This window comes from Thamnophis sirtalis, unplaced genomic scaffold, assembly GCF_051295495.1.
Source record: "Thamnophis sirtalis isolate CommonGarterSnake01/CBP01778 unplaced genomic scaffold, rThaSir2_p1.2 scaffold_6, whole genome shotgun sequence".
NCBI lineage: Eukaryota > Metazoa > Chordata > Lepidosauria > Squamata > Natricidae > Thamnophis > Thamnophis sirtalis.
In genome coordinates, this window is record NW_028261386.1 from 128,586,277 (window position 1) to 128,607,658 (window position 21,382).

At 41.5% G+C, this 21,382-nt stretch overlaps 1 protein-coding gene across 10 annotated transcripts in view; it reads left to right on the forward strand.

Moving 5' to 3' along the window:
* Window positions 1–21,382, forward strand: part of KHDRBS2 (KH RNA binding domain containing, signal transduction associated 2) — a 466,489-nt gene that overhangs the window by 266,388 nt on the left and 178,719 nt on the right. For all 10 annotated transcript variants that reach the window (XR_015697109.1, XR_015697103.1, XR_015697106.1 and 7 more), the window contains exons 5-6: window positions 12,090–12,217; window positions 15,492–15,687. Coding sequence is in view for 2 of the 10 variants with exons in the window: in XM_087718932.1 (XP_087575058.1) it covers window positions 12,090–12,217; window positions 15,492–15,687 (324 nt within the window). In the remaining 8 variants the exon portion in view is untranslated. The remainder of the gene's footprint in view (window positions 1–12,089; window positions 12,218–15,491; window positions 15,688–21,382) is intronic.

Below are 21,382 nucleotides of genomic sequence, written 5' to 3' on the forward strand. Positions count from 1 at the left end.
CAGCATATTTTCAAGCCATTAAGTCTCAAGATCTGAGAGATGCTTTATTTAAGAGTTTCCAGAAAGCCTGTCTAGTTTTTCATGTGCTATTTCTATTTAAAAGGGCTAGCACATTTATTACTCTTTATGCAGTAAACCATCAGACCACAGTGATACATCTTAAAGATGTGGCTTACATTCAGTTTAATAATCATTCACTCTGATGAACAAAGGCCCGGATTGTATTTTTATTCTCTTAGAATTGCTTTTTATGCTTTGACTTTTATATCATTTGTTTTAACTTCGTGGTAAAGTCTGAGAAATGAATAAAGCTGGTGCATATTACTAATGAATTGTCATGAGAAGCAATGAAACAATGGAGGTCTGGAATCAGTGGCCAGAGCTTGTAATTAGCAGAATGTAGGAAAGAGATAAATGGATCTATGGAAAGGGATCAGAGGAAGGGATTAAAGAGTTCTAACACAAATTGAGCCATTAGGGAAGCTGTAGAACTGGTGAGCTTCTCAGAGAAAAGGGAAGTATCTCCCAAAGGATTGTTGTGAAGAGGAGACGCCACTAAGCATTTGAGAAAAGGTTAAAAAAAGGGGGATGTAACTGTTGTGGCTCAGCAGGAGCTGTTGCAGCTGCCACCAGACTCCGACAGCGAAGGGCCCTATGAGTCGGCTCTGGAGAATGTGGAGGACCCTGGACAGGGTTCCGACTCCGAGCAGGGCGCAGAGAAGCTGGTTGGCCACCAGGAGACACCTGAGCCTTGGACCAGTGGGGAGGAGACAATGGAGAGTGAGCCAGAAGCCAGTAGTGAGTTGTTCCTGGATGCACGCCATCGAAGAGCTAATAGGCGTCAGGAACAATTATGCAATTACAGGAGGTGATTGCACTCAGCTGGTGTCATTAGGCTCCTCTCCAGACTATAAAAAGCTACTTGTGCACACGCCCTCTTTGCAGAAGTCAACACAGAATCGAATGTCGGAGAACTTCGTATGAGCTTGGCAGACTGGATTGCTGCCAAGCCTTATCTGTGTTTATTGCTGCCCAAGCTTGCCTGTGTTGGGTTGCTGCCAAGGACCTGTTTGTCTGTTAATTAAATGCCGTAATTTATCTCTGGCTCGGAGTGTGCTTTGGTGTGGAACGAGGGGGGTCAGAACAGTAACATTTTGGGTAGAAGGAGAGATATAAGAGCAAAGAGAGATCTAGTGACTTCTCTTGACATACCCAAATCTGCAAGCTACGGCTAAAAAACTGGTCAGTTTAGTAAAAGAAACCTAAGAATTTTTTTTAAAAAAGTTTGGTTTAGTTTGTCTGTGGAGATTCTCTGTTATCTCAGTACAAAAGCTTTTTCAAAAGGCAACTGAACTTTGTTTTTTTTCCTTGAAAACTTTTCATCCAAGAAACTTCTTCAGTTCTGACTAGAAGAGCTGAGGTGGTGCGGTGGTTAAATGCAGCACTGCAGGCTACTTCAGCTGACTGCTAGATCAGCAGTTCAGCGGTTCAAATCTCACCGGCTCAGGGTTGACTCAGCCTTCCATCCTTCTGAGGTGGGTAAAATGAGGACCCGGATTGTTGTTGGGGGCGATATGCTGACTCTGTAAACCGCTTAGAGAGGGCTGAAAGCCCTATGAAGCGGTATATAAGTCTACTGCTATTGCTATTGAAGGGTGGAGGATGGAAGGATTTCCTTGCACTCATCTAATCCATCTGAGAGTCACTGAGGCATCTTGGAGGTTTATTTTGCATCCTCGGGGTCACCTGAATAGGGCAACTGGGGGTGGAAATGTCTTGGAACTGATGAAAGGACTGTGTTGTAAACGGAAAGAAGTGGTGTTGTATCCCTCCCCCTCTGTTGAGAGAGATGTATTCTGTCTCCACGTAGAGGCTCTCAGTTTAGTTCATTTATTTTGATCCCACCTTGAGGGATGGGATTCTACTGGTTTGACAGGTTTGGGGCAAACTGGTAGATCCAACGATCAGCTGGGAGCAAATGGGTTCACTCCGATGATGAAGTGGGCCTGTCCGCCTGCCCACTCCTGTACTTTATTCACCTTTATCTTCTCAGCTGAGTCTATCTCTATCTCTATCTCTATCTCTATCTCTATCTCTATCTCTATCTCTATCTCTATCTCTATCTCTATCTCTATCTCTATCTCTATCTCTATCACTATCTCTATCTCTATCTCTATCTCTATCTCTATCATCTCTATCTCTATCTCTATCTCTATCTCTATCTATCTATCTATCTATCTATCTATCTATCTATCTATCTATCTCCTCTATCTCTATCTCTATATCAATATCTATATATCTATCTCTATCTCTATCTCTATCTCTATCTCTATCTATCTATCTCTCTCTCTCTCTCTCTCTCTCTCTCTCTCTCTTTCTCTATCTATCTATCTATCTATCTATCTCTATCTCTATCTCTATCTCTATCTCTATCTCTATCTCTATCTCTATCTCTATCTCTATCTCTATCTCTATCTCTATCTCTATCTCTATCTCTATCTCTATCTCTATCTCTATCTCTATCTCTATCTATCTCTATCTCTATCTCTATCTCTATCTCTCTATATCAATATCTATCTCTATATCAATATCTATATATCTATATCTATCTATCATCTATCTCTATATCTATCTATCTATCTATCTATCTATCTATCTATCTATCTATCTATCTATCTATCTATCTATCTATCTATCTATCTATCATCTATCAAGTCAATTGCCACACCTCAGCTGTTTTCCTCCCTAGCTGCAACGTGGAAGGTATGTATTCTCAAAACTGCATGCACACACCCAGCGCCCGAAGCAAACCTGTTTGTTAAACCAGTAGGATCTCCCCCCCCCCCGCCTACCTTATTATTTTTACAAATAACTCAAAGTGGGGAAAATACCCCACACGCCTTCCTTCCTTCTGTTTTCTCCCTACAAGAATCCTATTACAGTTACAGGGTGGTTACACTTCAAAGAAATGGAAAAAAAGATTCTCTCCTTAAGAGTGAAAGCAGTTATTTCCATGCCTTGATGAACATGGCAGAGTTGGATTTAAAGGATTCGAAAGAATGCTCAGAAAAGACAGCAACTGTCCTTTGTCCTTTTACAGAAGGTGGTTTTCTAACTTGTAGGTGGCGTCTAATGATGGAGAAATTAGGTAGGATTTATAGAACAGTTGGAAATGTTACCTCTCCAATATCTATCTAAACCTCCGTGTGTTTGTTTGTTTGTGTGTGTGTGTGTGTGTTTGTCTTCCCTCCTAGTCATACATCGTTTGAAAAGTAATTTTTCAATCATATGATGTGACTGCACATAATTGTCAAATTAGAGATTATTGGCCATTTAGAAAACTTGCTCTACAGTAATAATAAGATTTTAATTAGAAAAGTTTTGTTTACTACCAAAGTTATGCATGCCAAAACTGCATGCAGGCCTACTGGGTACAAGTTAATTGCTTTAATAGATCTAAAGGAGAGTGGGGGGGTGTTATCTTTTAATAGGATGGTTATTTTAAAATTAGCGGTGTTATTTAATCACCTTGCTTTTTTTTTTCCCCTTCGTTTTCCCAGTTAAGGTCTTAACATAACAATTTAAAAAGGAATGCATTCGTTCAATGTTTTTAATTTTAAAAAAAAAATGTTTCCTTGGATTACATCGAAAGGTGGTGGATTGATGGCCTGGGTCTCTGGAACCCAGGCCTGCCACGCCCCCAAAACGGTTCTTGTGGTGATGTCATTGGTGGCGCCATTTTGTTTTTGGCTTCTGCGCATGAGCAGAACAATTTTTATTGTACTTCGCATGTGCGCCCACAAGCGAACTGGCAGAAATGGCTTCCAGAACCTACCCCTGGGCAAGGTGTAGGAATGAGCTGATATTACTGTCCAGGAAAGTAAAGGGGAATCTTTCCACCTTAAGTTACTGTTGAACTACGATTCCCAGCAGCTCTCACTAGCATGGGCAAGAGAGGAGTTTTAGTTGAATAATATTGAAATCAGCCTTATATGTACCACTTAAGAGTAAGTAAGTAAAATCTTTATTACGGTCAAAGACCAGCAATGCACATTAGTTTTTACACTATATCAAAAAATACTAACATTAAACTATAATTAATAAGTATTGACCTTAAAAGTGGATAATAACATAATGGTCCAGAGATTGTTAGAGGTATGTCCAGATAATTGGTACAAGGTGGTACTATACTTATGTAGCCAATTTTTTTTTCTTATGGACATTGCAGCAACAAAGAAATTTGCCACTGCATACGTGGTAACCGGGTTAGTGTCCTGGAGGAGGAAGCCCAGATAAAAATGGTCTGCCCTCCCTGGCAATCTCTCTAATAAGGGGAGAATATGTGCAGACCTACAAGCTCTGTATAGCTCGCAGTGTAATAGAACGTGTGAATTATCTTCCACTTCTCCTTTACCAGGGTTGACTCAGCCTTCCATCCTTCCGAGGTGGGTAAAATGAGGACCCAGATTGTTGGGGGCAATATGCTGACTCTCTGTAAACCGCTTAGAGAGGCCTGTAAGGCCTATGAAGCGGTATATAAGTCTACTGCTATTGCTATTGCTACCACATATACAAACGCGTTCGGCTATAGGTGTTCTCTTATACCTGCCCTGGAGGAGTGCTGAAGGAAGAATGTTAAATCTGGCTCTGAAGGAAGCTATTCTTTGTTTTGGGGAGACCAGGTCATTGAGATATCTTGCCGATTCCCACACACCCTTTTTTATTCTGTCCCTACTGTGGAGAGGCAACCTATTTAGTTCTTCTTGGAACTCCATGTCCCTCATTCTATTATTAAAAAAACCTAGGTGCTGTAACTCTTGCCTTTGACTTTACACTTGATATTGTGTAAATAAATAAGCAACTATCTTTGCTTCTTATAGACATACCCTCTGACTATGTCTCTGTATATATAATTATGTGTAACAAATAGTACACCAAAACACACAGTTGGCCGAATATTCCACTGTGTGGTTATAATTCACGCTTCATTTTTTTTTCTTCTGAGTTCAATTCTGTCAGAATCTAGCATGTACTATTCTCATAGAAGAATAGTAGATTTTTATAGAAGCATGTTTGGGCTTTCATAAAGATGTAGAGCAGAAGTATGTCCACACCAGAGGTGGGTTCCTACCAGTTTGCACCTATTCGGTAGAACCGGTTCGTCAAATCTACCGAACCGGTTAGAAGAGGTTCCACCAGTGGACCCGGAAAGCAGGCCACACCTACAGAAGAGGTTCCAAAAATTTTTGAAACCCACCACTGGTCCTTGGATATGATTATTCTACACTACCATGCTCATATTTATAAAACTCAGTGCCTCTGTGAAAGGTAAGGATGACTACTGCGTTTGTGGTGCAATCAGAACATTGCGTGTGTTGAAGTTGTTTTAACGCAAACCAAAGATTTTAAAAAGCTTTTAAAAAAACAAGATTGCATCACATTCTTATGCATGCCAGTGCTGTGTGTGAGGTAATTTAAGGTGGTTCTCACAAGTGTCGTCAGCATCTTCATATCCAGTCACATGGGCGGCAAGCCACTCCCATCCGGTCACATGGGCAGCAAGCCACTCCCACAAAGGAGGCCACACCCACAGAGTAGTTTCGAACAATTTTTGAAACCCACCACTGGTCCACACATGCTTTTTTCATTCTACTTCCTGGCTCCTGATCCTCATATGAGAAAGTTTCCTAGGTTTTGAGCCCCACTCAGGAGCCTAGAAAAACTGAAAATAATATTTGTCAGCTTCCTGTTTTTTCTTCAGCGCGGGATGAGCAGGCTCTACTAGGATGCCAACTAATAAGACTACAATAAGGATATTTCTTTTTCATCACTGTACAACTTGTAGCAGTTTGGGGGAGGGAGCTGTCCTGACTTCTTGTTCTCCACATTTCAGTCAGCAAAAAGGAAGGCAGACATCAATCACTTCTCACAGTGGTGGGATTCAGCCAGTTTGCACCTATTCGGGAGAACCGGTTGGTAACATTCTAAATCAGTTTCTCAACCTTGTCAATTTGAAGATGTCTAGACTTCAACTCCCAGAATTCCCCAGCCAGCAAATGCAAATGCTGGCTGGGGAATTCTGGGAGTTGAAGTCCAGACATCTTCAAGTTGACAAGGTTGAGAAACACTGTTCTAAATAGTTCAGAGAAGCGGTTGTTGGAAGAAATCTCCTTTTGTTTTTTTCCACTTTACAGGGCTAATCCTGTAAGGAAAGCAGGAAGGAAACATTCTGGTGTTGTTTCTAGCCTAATCTTTATTGCCCTACTTACAGAAACTGCCTCTCCGGTTAACCCTTATTCCATTGTAACAGCTAAGGCGAAGCGCCCATCGACCTGAGTGACTTTGAGTTGGCCAAGCCCACCCAGTCACATGACCACCGAGCCCCACCTACCCAGATGGTCATTAGGGCAGAGAACCGGTTGTTAAATTATTTGAATCCCACCACTGACCTAGATTTGGTGAATAAATATGGCCTTGGCTGCCAGGTTCTATATGATAATTGAGCAGAAATTAAACCGTGGCACAAAATTCTCTGAAACTCGTGAGTCCGATTTGCTTTGGGAGATGAAAATGGGCATAAGCACCATCTTCTGGATTTTAGAAAGCACTGATACTGTATCAAGTTTCCTCATGAAAAGCTGGTCTTTTTCAAAATCTTATTTTTTTTTGAAGGGATGAGACATCGCACTTCATTAATACAGTAATTTGCCAAAATGTATAGGAGAAATGAGTCTTGACATCCATTTTCATAATGGACCTCTTTTCGACAGGCGTGGTATTTTTTCTGACCTATTCTGTGTCCCTGAATAGCAAAATGGTAGGTTCTTATATTCAACAAATCAATAGATCCCCTTGGCTCATAAAATAAAGATAATAAGATACCGATTCAGTGTTAACAAACAATTCCAAGGGGATTTTTGTGAGGGAAAAGCTAACATTCAAAAAACAGTCAAAGTTCATTGGAACAGAGGCTATTACTAGTAACCAACCTTCAACAAGAAAGCAAAAAGGGATTACAATCAGGTTACAATTTTCTAAGAAGGCATTCATGAGGGAAGGCAAAAGTCAGACCACTTAGCCCTGGGGCATCACAAGAGTTATACTAAATATATGCAGACAGCCCTGATTCATGCACTTAGATCAGAGGTGGGTTCCTACCAGTTCTCACCTATTCTGTAGAACCGGTTCATCAAATCTACCGAACCGGTTAGAAGAGGTTCCACCAGCGGACCCGGAAAGCAGGCCACACCTACAGAAGAGGTTCCAAAAATTTTTGAAACCCACCACTGGTCCTTGGCTATGATTATTCTACACTATCATGCTCATATTTATAAAACTCAGCGCCTCTGTGAAAGGTAAGGATGACTACTGCGTTTGTGGTGCAATCAGAACATTGCGTGGGTTGACGTTGTTTTAACGCAAACCAAAGATGCCTTTTAAAAAACAAGTTTACATCATATTCTTATGCATGCCAGTGCTGTGTGTGAGGTAATTGGTTCTGACAAGTGTCGTCAGCATCTTCATATCCGGTCACATGGGCGTCAAGCCACTCCCATCCGGTCACATGGGCGGCAAGCCACTCCCACAAAGGAGGCCACACCCACAGTGTAGGTTCGAACAATTTTTGAAACCCACCACTGACTTAGATAATGTGAGCCAAGCCTATTGCTGAATGGACTGCATTATTTCAGGATCTTTTCCATGAAAAGATAAATTCGCCTCTCTGCTTTTGGCTTTTTAATTAATACTTCTTCCATATATTGTTCCAATTTTACTATTGCACTATCACCATGTTACACACCCTAGCACCGTGTAATGGAGCGAGCTCCCGTTACTTGTCCCAGCTTCTGTCAAACTAGCAGTTCAAAAGTAGAAAAATAAGAACCTCCTTTGGTGGGAAGAGTTCGCCTGTTCAAATCTCACCGGCTCAGGGTTGACTCAGCCTTCCATCCTTCCGAGGTGGGTAAAATGAGGACCCGGATTGTTGTTGGTGGCAATATGCTGACTCTGTAAACCGCTTAGAGAGGGCTGAAAGCCTTATGAAGCGGTATATAAGTCTAACTGCTATTGCTATTGCTATTGCTATTGCTAAGAGACTGAGGGATTTTATTTCCTTGTATTCCCGTGTACTAGTGGTTGACACCCGGAATTGGATCAGGACCCGAGGGACTGGTTCTAGGTCTCCAAAGTACTACATGTACTCCTTGACTTACAACCATTCAAAATTGCAACAGGACTGAGAAAAGTGGCTTACAACCAGTCATCCTACTTATAACCGTAATAGCATCCACACGAGTTAGATGATGGAATTTCAGAGGCTTGGCAATTGGCAGCTATTTATAATGGTGCCTGTGATTCTGTGATCGCCTTGGGAGACCTTCCTAGCCATCCTGCAACAAGCAAACTCAATGTGGGGTGCTGGCTTCACTTAACAGTTGCATGTTTCATTTAACAACTGCAGTGATTTGCTTAATAACCATGGCAAATCAAGTAATAAAATCTGGTGTAACTCACTTATCGTGTTTTCCCCCAAAATAAGACAGGGTCTAATTTTCTTTTGACCCCTGAAATAAGCACTTGGCTTTATTTTCAGGTACCATATTTTTTGGACTATAAGACACACCTTTTTCCCCACAAAAAAAGAGGCTGAAAATCTGGGTGTGTCTTATACACTGAATGCAGCATTTTTTGCCTCCCCAAACCCCACCCCCTTCACCAAAATGGCAGCACAGAGCCTTTAGGAGGCTTATAGAGTGCTCCTGGGGGCTGGGGAGGACAGAAATGAGTGAAAAACAGGCGTTTTTTGCTCAATTATGTCCCCCCCAGCCCCCAGAAGCACTCTATAAGCCTCCTAAAGGCTCTGCCATGCCCTTTTTGACAGAAATGGGCCTATTTTTGCTTGGTTTTGGGCCTCCCAGGAGCACTCTACAAGCCTCCTTTTTTTGGAAAAAAAACAGCCCATTTTTGTGAAAACAGCCCATTTTTGGGAGATCTGCAGAGTGCAAAAACATTGTTTTTATTTTGCCTCTTCAAAATCTTGGTGCGTCTTATACTCCGGTGCGTCTTATACTCCAAAAAATACAGTAGGTCTTATTATTTTGAGGTCCAGGTGGTGGCGAGTGTGGTCATCTCATGGCTGGTGCGTCTTATACTCCGGTGCGTCTTATACTCCAAAAAATACAGTAGGTCTTATTATTTTGAGGTCCAGGTGGTGGCGAGTGTGGTCATCTCATGGCTGCTGCTGTGTTGTAATATTTTTGGGGAGGGCTTATTTTTTGAGGAGGGCTTATTTTAGTGCATGTGCTCAAAAGTCCACTTGGACTTGTTATCCAGGGAGGTCTTATTTTCAGGAAAACATGGTAGCAACAGAAATTTTGGCTCAAGTTGGAGTCATAAGTCAAGGATAACTTATGGGCCTGGATGTTCCGTATACCTTTATATTTTTTTCTCTACTGTTGAGAAAGTTTCATAGCCAGATACAGACTAAATATCAATTTATCAATGAATTGTCTTTTTGAAATAAGATGAACCTAAGAATTGATTGTTTCACAGTTCCAGAAATGGGATACTAGATGCTTTATATCACAAAGTGGAAAAATGAGATTATTTCACATTATAATGGCATTGGGAAAGTAGCACATGAAGACATTTTTGTACAGCTTGGTTCTTAGGATGCTCCTAACAGTACTATTCAATTAAAATTCTGATAATTATTTATTTTAAAAGATCGAAGGCCATGCAATTCAGACGGTATTTCTGAGCAAAATACAACATAAACAACAATAATAATCTAACAACAAACACAAGATATAATTATAAAAGCTAAACCTAAAATGTATTGAATCAGGAACATCATTGCCATCATTACTGGCGCATCATCCGAGAAAATAAATCCAAAGAATGAGATTCTTTTTAATTCCGAGAAATAATAACAATGGGAAGTTACAGCCCAAAAGGAACAATTCCATCTGAAAATACAAATGATATTGACTAAAAGAAACTGATTGGGGTGTCTTTTTAGTAGAATTATCTTGGAGCTCATCATTTAGTCCACCTGTCTTTTTTATAATTATTTTGAATAGCAATCAGAATGATGCATATTTTTCCTCTATTTATTTAACTAGGTTCACTACAAAACATGCCAATTTCTCCTAGTAAACCTTACCAGCAGCAAATGAATGATTATTATGATTTTCAAGGCTGCAATCAAAAAGTGCTGCTTTGAAAACTACCTTTTGCTTTGTACATAATTATTTGTATCATTTGGGCAGAAATAAGACATGTCATTTAACATGTTTTTTTTAATTTTATTTTCAGCACAGAAGGCTGATATAAATAAGTGCATTGTTTCAGCTGCTAGATGAAGCCAAGAAATGCATTAATCTTTCAAATAAGCCTTTAGAATCAAGGGAGGAATGCTTGCATATTTCAAAATTGCTACACCCTTTCTTGATGGACACCGAACTGAATAATTATTTGATCAAAAGAAATAGTCAAGATTCTGCTTCACGATTGTGAAGAAGTGTGCACTAATATTTATTTGATAGGCTGCATTGCATGTCACTTAGATTTCCTAGTATGATTTGATTGCTTATTAGTAACCTATGACTATCACAAAGTGTTGTATCTTATGACTCTTGATAGCAATAGCAATAGCAGTTAGACTTATATCCCGCTTCATAGGGCTTTCAGCCCTCTCTAAGCGGTTTACAGAGTCAGCATATTGCCCCCAACAATCCGGGTCCTCATTTTACCCACCTCGGAAGGATGGAAGGCTGAGTCAACCCTGAGCCAGTGAGATTTGAACAGCCGAACTGCTGAACTGCAGTCAGCTGAAGTAGCCTGCAGTGCTGCATTTAACCACTGCGCCACCTGGGTTGGCAGCAGTGGTGGGTTTCAAAAATTGTTCGAACCTACTCTGTGGGTGTGGCCTCCTTTGTGGGAGTAGCTTGCCGCCCATGTGACCGGATGGGAGTGGCTTGCCGCCCATGTGACCGGATATGAAGATGCCGACGATACTTGTGAGAACCACCTTAAATTACCTCACACAAAGCACTGGCATGTATAAGAATAGGATGTAAACTTGTTTTTTAAAAGGCATCTTTGGTTTGCGTTAAAACAACTTCAACACACGCAATGTTCTGATTGCACCACAAACGCAGTAGTCATCCTTACCTTTCACAGAGGCAATGAGTTTTATAAATATGAGCATGATAGTGTAGAATAATCATATCCAAAAACCAGTGGTGGGTTTCAAAAAAATTTGGAACCTCTTCTATCGTGACCCGTCAAAAGCGCGGACGACAAAAGCGCGATCGACAAAATCGCGCCTTTGACGTCATCACAGCGCGACGAAAAAGATCGAAAAATTCAAATAAAAATTAATAAAAATTAAATTAAAGCAAGCCGATTCACATAAAGGTAAGGGTTAGGGTTAGGGTTAGGGTTAGGGTAAGGGTAAGGGTTAGGGTTAGCTTTAGAGCGTTAGCGTTAGCGTTAGGGTTAGGATAAGGGTTAGCGTTACGTTTTTCGTTACTTTAACGGTTAGGTTTAGGGTTAGGTTTAGGGTTAGGTTAAGAGTTAGGGTTAGGGTTAGGTTTAGGGTTAGGTTTGGGGGGGTTAGGGGAAGGTTTTAGCTTTATTTTTACATTTTTTCGATCTTTTTCGTCGCGCTGTGATGACGTCACAGCGCGCTTTTGTCGAGCGCGATTTTGTCCTACGCGCTTTTGTGGTGGAACCTCTTCTATAGGTGTGGCCTGCTTTCCGGGTCCACTGGTGGAACCTCTTCTAACCGTTTCGGTAGATTTGATGAACCGGTTCTACCGAATAGGTGCGAACTGGTAGGAACCCACCTCTAATCCATTCCCTAATTTGGTGGTAATAAACCATCTTTGCAGAATACATTTTGCTTACCTGCATAATATGGGTTAAATGTTATTTGCTTTTTTAAAAAATACACCGTGCCAAGCAATGAAGTCATTTAAGTTTTCTGAAAATCATCTTAGACTTAAAATTAGCTAATGCGAGAGGAGGAATGGAACTTCAGTAGTAAAGATGACAGATGTTCTATTGCTTCCTTTTTTTCTCAGGACTATAATGATGAAATCCGTCAAGAGCAATTGAGAGAATTGTCGTATTTAAATGGTTCAGAGGACTCACCTCGTGGGCGAAGTATTCGAGGAAGAGGAATTCGGGTACCCCCTGCAGCTCCTTCAAGGTCAGTTCCTTTGTCTTTCTTTATACTCGGTATAAATACTTTATAATAGCTGTAACCTCGGTTACAAATGACTGGGTTAATAAACAGATACGTGCCACTGTTCACAGATACAGCTGAGAAGAATAGAAGAAGGTGTTTTCTTTATGCATTTGGTTCTAACAAAACCTTCCACTTTGTTGTAATTACATTTACACAGAGGAACGGAAAATATGTCAAGTGAAAGTTTATGGTTTTGTTCCAAACCGATGAACATTCATCCTACTATAAATCCCAGTATTTTCCTATTTAAATAAACATGGCCACATCTACTGGAGCCGTATAGTTTCTACCCTCATCTTCACCAATTTAGTTTCCTTCAGTTGTTTTGGGGATTACAATTCTCATCCAGAGCCGAGGTGGCGCAGTGGTTAAATGCAGCACTGCAGGCTACTTCAGCTGACTGCAGTTCTGCAGTTCGGCTGTTCAAATCTCACCGGCTCAGGGTTGACTCAGCCTTCCATCCTTCCGAGGTGGGTAAAATGAGGACCCGGATTGTTGTTGGGGGCAATATGCTGACTCTGTAAACCACTTAGAGAGGGCTGAAAGCCCTATGAAGTGGTATATAAGTCTAACTGCTATTGCTATTGCTATTGCTATCCTCCTCCAATGGGCTTAGCCTTGCTGGCTGTAGGTGATTGAAATTACCAGTGATATTTCTGGAAGATGCCTGTCTTTATAATAGGGCCTTATTTCCCTGAAAATCTGCAAGAACAATTTTGTGAAATGCTTATATTTTAGGCATAGCTTCTGCTTCTAAAACAGAAGTTTTGGGATAACTTCAGAGGTGGGTTGCTACCGGTTCGGCCCGGGTTCACCGAACGGTAATGGAATTCATTAATGATTTGGATGAAGGAATAAACAGGGAACTCATCAAATTTGCAGATGAGACCAAGCTGGAAAGAATATCCAACACTCCAGAAGACAGGCTTAAGATACAGAAGGATCTTGACAAACTTGAACATTGGGCACTAACTAATAAAATGAAATTCAATGGTGAAAAGAGTAAGGTTCTACATTTAGGCAACAAAAACGAAATGCACAGGTACAGTATAGGTGGTACCTTGCTCAACAGTAGTAACTGTGACAGGGATCTTGGAGTCCTAGTGCACAACCATTTAAATAGGAGCCAGCTGTGTGCAGCAGCTGCCAAAAAAGCTAACACAGTTCTAGGCTGCATAAACAGAGGGATAGAATCAAGATCACGTGAAGTGTTAATATCAATTTATAATGCCTTGGTAAGGCCATACTTGGAATACTGCATTCAGTTTTGGTCACCACATTGTAGAAAAGATGTGGAGACTCTAGAAAGAGTGCAGAGAAGAGCAACAAAGATGATTAGGGGACTGGAGACTAAAACATATGAAGAACGGTTGCAGGAACTGGGCATGTCTAGTTTAATGAAAAGAAGGACTATGGGAGACAATATAGCAGTGTTCCAGTATTTCAGGGGTTGCCACAAAGAAGAGGGAGTCAAACTATTCTCCAAGGCACCTGAGGGTAGAACAAGAAGCAATGGGTGGAAACTAATCAAGGAGAGAAGCAACTTAGAACTGAGGAGAAATTTCCTGACAGTGAGAACAATTAATCAGTGGAACAGAAATTGCCTCCAGAAGTTGTGAATGCCCCAACACTGGAAGTCTTTAAGAAGATGTTGGATAGCCATCTGTCTGAAATGGTATAGGGTTTCCTGCCTAGGCAGGGGGTTGGACTAGAAGACCTCCAAGGTCCCTCCCAACTTTGCTATTTTATTGCATTGTATTGAATTCAGGTCTGGATCACAGAACTGGCAGCGACCCAGGCCTGCCACACACCCTTGGCGGTTCCCTCGCTGTCGCTTGGCCACCACCATTTTGGATTTTAGTGACTTCGCGTGTGCAGTTCACTGTAAATTGTTCTGCGCATGAACAGAACCCGCGAGAGTCTGGCACACACGCATGCGCACTGCACCCAGTTTGTGAACCAGCAGTAACACCATCAGCAAACCACCTCTGGATAACTTATGCATGATGACTTATTCAAACGAATAGCAAAAAAATGTCTAGGCCCAGTACATTTAACTTATTTTGAAATCTACTACAAGATTAAGCTTATTCTTAATTTATGTTTGGCAGTCTCTCTGTATACCACGAAAGAATTTAATTGACTGTAGGTGGATTTTAACTTGGTACATGCTAAAGCATCCAAATATAAACTTCATAGGAATCACAGAACTGAAGTCTAAACTAAGCCTTTGGTTTTATCCAATATCCCATATGGATCTATTTCTCTCTCTTTTTTTTTCATTAACATTTCAAGATGCTGATTAAAAACAATCTTGGTTTTTCTTTCAGTGTAGTAATTTCCCTTTCCCATCAGCATATGTAGATAGCTTAATTACATTTGCACACCCACCTTCTTTTATAGAGGCTTGGTGTTATACTTATCCCCCTTGATCCCTTAGGATAACTAATATTCATTCTCTCTCTGGGGTGTGCAATGTTCATCTACATGCGGAAACACTTATTTCAATAACATCTTCCCAAAACATGGATATCAAGAATGTTCACAGCCAAGGTCAGAGGGTGATCATAATTTCATTGTACAGGAACATTATTATGTCTTCATAAAATTCGACTCTGCCCTTTGTGACTCCAATTACATGCAATTTAATATTTCTAATAAAATCAGGAATCTATTTTATAAGGTGGCTTATTTCACCTGACTGTTTGTAGAGCAGCTGAATTTCATTTCTTCTTTCCTTCTCTAAAAGTTCTAAAGTGAACCATATAGCAATAGCAATAGCAATAGCAGTTAGACTTATATACCGCTTCATAGGGCTTTCAGCCCTCTCTAAGCGGTTTACAGAGTCAGCATATTTGCCCCCAACAACAATCTGGGTCCTCATTTTACCCACCTCGGAAGGATGGAAGGCTGAGTCAACCCTGAGCCGGTGAGATTTGAACATCCGAACTGCAGAACTGCAGTCAGCTGAAGTAGCCTGCAGTGCTGCATTTAACCACTGCGCCTCCTCGGCTCCAAGGATGTTACCTAGTTTGGGTAATGACTCAAGAAAAGAACCAGGCTCAAAGAGTACCAAGGACCCTGAAGGGTAATATGCATTCTCTAAATTACTGAATATAATAACAGTTTAACGTCAACGCAGTCAGCACAGAAATCCTTTTATGTACCTTTATAAATCTTTCATTTTTTTTAGCACTCCTTATCACAATCACCGGCTTGCTCTGTTCACTCTTAGGGGGCGTGGGAGTGCCATCCCTCCACCACCACCTGGACGAGGAACTCAAGTAGCAAGAGGAACGCCGGTGTCCCGCGGAGTACTCCCAGTCCCGCCCGCCACCAGAGGGGTCCCCGCCCCTCGAGCCAGAGGAGTTCCGGCCGTACCCGGTTACCGAGCTCCCCCTCTACCAGCACATGAGTCTTACGAAGAATACGTAAGTACCTGTTTTTCAGCAACACAAAGACATGTCAGTTGTTCTTCCACATTGCTGCAAGTGGTTTTTCATATGTTAATTGTACCCATAAAGAGTATTCAGAAGAATCCCAAGGGAATTGTTTGCATTTGATGAGCTGGATGCTGCATTAGCTTTTGCAATTTCGGAGTTATTCAGGCCATTATCTCATTCCCAAGTATGTTCTTTTGCAGAATAGTTCATCCCGAGCCAGGGCTATTATATGCCTAGGAAAACATAATGTCTGCCTGCTTTTTGGAAGTGATTCTGAGGATTGCTGATTACATTAAGTCTGAAAGTCGAAGCTTTGCAAAGTGTTGTAGGAATGTTTAGCTTTTATTTTAAAATGATACGTTGATGGGGTAGTTTTTATATCATACTTTTCCTCTGAGAGTTCAGAGGCAGCATCCATAGCACTATTTTCTTCATCCCCCCTCCCCTAGTAAAAATTTTTGTTTGCTGAGTTGTGTGTTGTTTGTGCTCACAAGATAACTGAAGATTGGGGAAGTGTTGTTGTTCATATATTTAATTGACCAATGTTAAACCAAACAGGTCTCTAAAACTTTGGCTGCCCCCTCCACCCGCCAAACCACAGTTTTAAAAATATTCTTTTTAAGATAGTCAAATGTTATTTTGTTTTTAACTAAAAAATACAGCATAGACCAATTCTAAGTGCATTAGCCGAGGTGGCACAGTGGGTAGAGTGCAGTACTGCAGGCCACTTCAGCTGACTGCTATCTGCAGTTCAGCGGTTCAAATCTCACCGGCTCAAGGTTAACTCAGCCTTCCATCCTTCCAAGGTGGGTAAAATGAGGACCCAGATTGTGGGGGCGATATGCTGACTCTGTAAACCGCTTAGAGAGGGCTGAAAGCCCTATGAAGCAGTATATAAGTCTAACTGCTATTGCTATTGCTATTGTTCTTTTTATTAAAAAATTTATCTGTTTTATAAAGAAATGGGATAGAAACAATACAGCAATAGCAATAGCAATAGCAGTTCGACTTATATACCGCTTCATAGGGCTTTCAGCCCTCTCTAAGCAGTTTACAGACTCACCATATCGCCCCCACAGTCTGGGTCCTCATTTCACCCACCTCGGAAGGATGGAAGGCTGAGTCAACCTTTGAGCCGGTGAGATTTGAACCGCTGAACTGCAGATAACAGTCAGCTGAAGTGGCCTGCAGTAGTGCACCCTAACCACTGCGCCACCTCGGCTCAACACATGAAATATTTCAAAACTAGTGATTTATTTTTAGAGAACTAGTATGATGTACACATTTTTATTTTTATTTATTTAGCATACGGCATCCATAGAGGCCATGCAATCACGGATACACAAATGTAAGCTTAAATAAAGCATCAGTAAATAAATATACATATACAAGGTGCCAACATATACAATATGAAGAGCCGAGGTGGCGCAGTGGTTAGGGTGCAGTGCTGCAGGCCACTTTAGCTGACTGTGATCTGCAGTTCAGCGGTTCAAATCTCACCGGCTCAAGGTCGACTCAGCCTTCCATCCTTCCGAGGTGGGTGAAATGAGGACCCGGACTGTGGGGGCAAGTTGCTGACTCAATTTGCTAAAAAAAATTGTAAACCACTTAGAGAGAGCTGAAAGCCCTATGAAGCGGTATATAAGTCTAATAAATAAATAAATAATAAATAAATAAATAAATAAATAATATATGAGCTAAAATGTTAAACTAAGATAGAACCATAATAAAAATCACCATAATAATGTGCCATGGAGTTGCACTGGGATAGATATTAAAATTCGATAGCTAAGGAACATGACCATCTGGCTGCTTCTGATGTGGCTGTGATGAGATCATCCCAGGTGCCTTGAAATTTCTTGAGGAGACATTCTTGAAGTGTGGAGATGAAACTATTGAGCTAGGCCAGGGATGTCAAACTCGATTTCATTGAGGGCCACATCAGGATTGTGTTTAACCTTGGGGGGCTGGGGTGGGTGTGACCAGTTTGACATCACTCGTGTCGGGGAGCGCCTGTGGTGGCCCGCGGTGCTCCTGCCAGCGAAAACAGACTCCCGAGCTCCGTTTTTGGCTGCCATGGCCTCCTAAACCTTCTGCTTTTTTCACTGGCAGAGAGTTTCAGGACGCTGTGGCAGCCAAAAATGGAGCCCGGGAGCCCGTTTTTGCTGGCAGTAGCTTCACAGGCCAGTCCTTTGGTGTTTCCAGGGTGCCCCGTGGGCCAGATCTGGCCCCCGGGCCTCGAGTTTGACACCTGTGCGCTAGGCCCAGCTTTTAGTTCTTCAGTCATAGAAACTCTCTAGGTGATTTCGGGCCAGCCATTTTCTCAGCCTAAGTTACTTCACAGGGTTGCTGGGGGCTGAGGGGTGTTAAAAATGATAGAACACCCCCATAAAAGCCAACTGAAATAATAATTTTATTATTAATCACTTAGGGGCTAATATAGACAAGGCATGTTTGCGCAATACTCGGACTGAGAGAGAAGCATATTATCCAATTAAGGATGAGATACATAAGCTTCGCGCATGTCCGGGTGTGTGCTCATGCGTGCAATTCTTTTCAAGCTAGATATGGATCAGTGGTTCGTTAGGGATAAATGGGATTTTTGATCTGTTTTCTGTTCAAGGACATTCGTGCTATTATCATCGTCATTTCATTTCTGTATGAACCCAGAACAAAGCAGATCATGGCAATCAGTCTCCCACTGAGAGATATCGTCGTGGTTTTAGAGCTTCGGATCTTAGGATTTGCCTTTGCATGGTTGGTTCTGAAGTTTCTCTCTCCCCCTTTAACTAAGCTAGCCACAACACCATCCTCCAACATCTCTAGAAGGGTTTAGAAATAGACAGATACTTAGATAAAGAGATAATACCCCTAGTTAGAGAAGAGTACAGGCAAAAGTTGAACTCACAAATAACTTCTGGGGAAATCCTGCAGGTAATCAAACAACTAAGATTAGGAACAATGTAAACTGCTTAAAGTTTGTGTTATGGCAAGAAGCTGAGTTCAACGCAGAGATTTTTTTGATTTTTTTGTCTTTTTTTTTTAAAATTTCCTTGGTTTTAATATATCTTAGACTGTGTTTGATAAAAAGCTATACCGTGTACGGGCTCTGGGAAGTCGGGGGGGGAAGGGAGGTGGGGTCATAGGGGGGAGGGGGGAAATATAGTATGTGTTAGATTTTAAAGTAACATGATTGTAAGAGCCAAGGTGGCGCAGTGGTTAAGTGCAGCACTGCAGGCTGACTGCTAGATCAGCAGTTCAGCGGTTCAAATCTCACCGGCTCAGGGTTGACTCAGCCTTCCATCCTTCCGAGGTGGGTAAAATGAGGACCCGGATTGTTGTTGGGGGCAATATGCTGACTCTGTAAACCGCTTAGAGAGGCCTGAAAGGCCTATGAAGCGGTATATAAAAATCTGCTATTGCTATTGCTATTGCTATTGATTGCACTTGTATACTGTTGCCTTTTTAATTTTAGTGTAAAAATAAGAAGCTGAATATATTGATAGATAGTAGAAATACACCGAAGGGAGGAGCAGAGGGAAAGAAGAAAGAGGGGTAGAGAGGGTGGGAGAGAGGATCGGAAGGAGGGTGAGGTGGAAGGGAGGGAGTGTGCCGGGAGAAAGGAGTGATAGAGGGGGAGGGGAAGTAGGAAAGGGGAATGTTGGAGGGGAGAAAGGAAAGTTGGAGGGGGGCGAAAGAAAGGGTGTATGGAGGGTTGAAGTGGTATATTGGGTTTGTATTTTGGGGAGTATTTTTGACAAGGATGGCTGTGTTTATTGCTCAATGTTATATGGCCCCGGTTATGCACAGTATACATGTGACTGTATGAAATGAAAATGAAAATAAAACATATTTGAATCATAGAAGGAGAACACACAGAAGAGCTTAATGAAGTTGCGTTAGTTCCAACTGCCATTCAAGATGGCCGCGCACATGGATGAACCCTGGAGGGCAGTGTCTCTCAACCTTGGCGACTTTAAGTCCTGTGGACTTCAACTCCCAAAATCCCCCAGCCAGCACATCTGGGGAATTCTGGGAGTTGAAGTCCACAGGACTTAAAGTCGCCAAGGTTGAGAAACACTGCTGTAGGGCAAGGGGCATCATCTATAGTCGGCAAGACTTGTTACAAATTGGACTGAAATGTGAAAAGACTATTACAGACAATTTTATACGTTCTCATAAATTACTGGAGGAGGCAGCTAGGCCCCTGGGGGAGCCATGGATTACTATCCCTGCAGGAAGGAGGAGGAGGAAGAGGAGAAAACAGAGAGACACGAAGAGAAAGAGAGGGTGTCATACAGATGTTCTCCTTTTAAGCTGAGTAGGTTTCCACACAAGCCTTCAATATAGAGCCAAGGTGGGTCAGTGGTTAAATGTAGCACTGCAGGCTACTTCAGCTGACTGCAGTTCTGCAGTTCGGCTGTTCAAATCTCACCGGCTCAGGGTTGACTCAGCCTTCCATCCTTCCGAGGTGGGTAAAATGAGGACCCGGATTGTTGTTGGGGGCAATATGCTGACTCTGTAAACCGCTTAGAGAGGGCTGAAAGCCCTATGAAGCGGTATATAAGTCTAACTGCTATTGCTAACTGCTATTGCTAATTCCAAGTATATTTCTTACCCACGCAAGATCTCTTACTAACAAAATGGATGAATTAAGGCTACATATTGCAAAGACTAATACATCAAGAACTGCTGCGTTTTGCTAATCACAGAAACATGGCTTCATTTGCTCATTCTGGATGCAGCTGTTGAGCTGGAAGGCTACATAGATCACTGGGAGGAGAGGAATAGTGAATCCAGCAAGAGCAAAGGGGGGAGTTTTAACAAAAGCTTATACACTGAAGATGAAATTTAATTTCGTTGTACCATGTGCGATGACAATAAAATAAAATAATTCAAGGATTGGGAAGCCACGATTGTTTATTCACTCAGAAAGGTAGGCATGCTTCAAAGAGAAGGCTGTAGCCAAGCCACCTCACAGCTCAGGTTCTTCAGAAATAGGTTTTCCCGTGCATTTTACTTTTTAAAAAAAAACAATCTCAGCAGTTTATTTTATTTTTATTTCAAGGAGTGAATGGAGAAACGTTCAATAGTTCACAACTGTGAAAAATCCCCAAGTAATTATATCTGGGTGATGTGCTAAACAGGTAGTGTCAAAATTTGACTGAAACTTACCCCAGTCGCTTGGAAGCCTCCTTGATGTGTTTCTTGCAATAGATACTGGGAAAATGATAGGTTCTGTTAAAGAAGGTGGCACGATTGTTTCAGGTTTCCAAAACATCTGCATGAGAATGAGAGTTCCATTTATCTGAGGCATCAAATTACTGACAGTCCTCAATTTATGAGTCTTACCAAAACTAGCTGGATTCAGTCTTGGTGTTTATCCTAAGCAGATTTGAATATTTCTCGATCCAGCCACGTATTCCATTTTATCTAAGAGCCTAAACCAGAGCAATACAATTAGAGCTGCTGGTTTTTTTCCCCCCTTGTGTGTGTGTGTGTATGTGTGTGTGTGTGTGTGTGTTTTAGCAAAAATTACTAAAAATGAAACTGAATGTCACATGCTGCTCTTTAAGCTCCATTTGCTATTAGCATTTTTCAATAGTCGGGAGACAAATTAGAATGCCTGTACTTATTTCAGAAGATTTATGGACAGCGTGAGCTTTATCACAGAAGACATTTT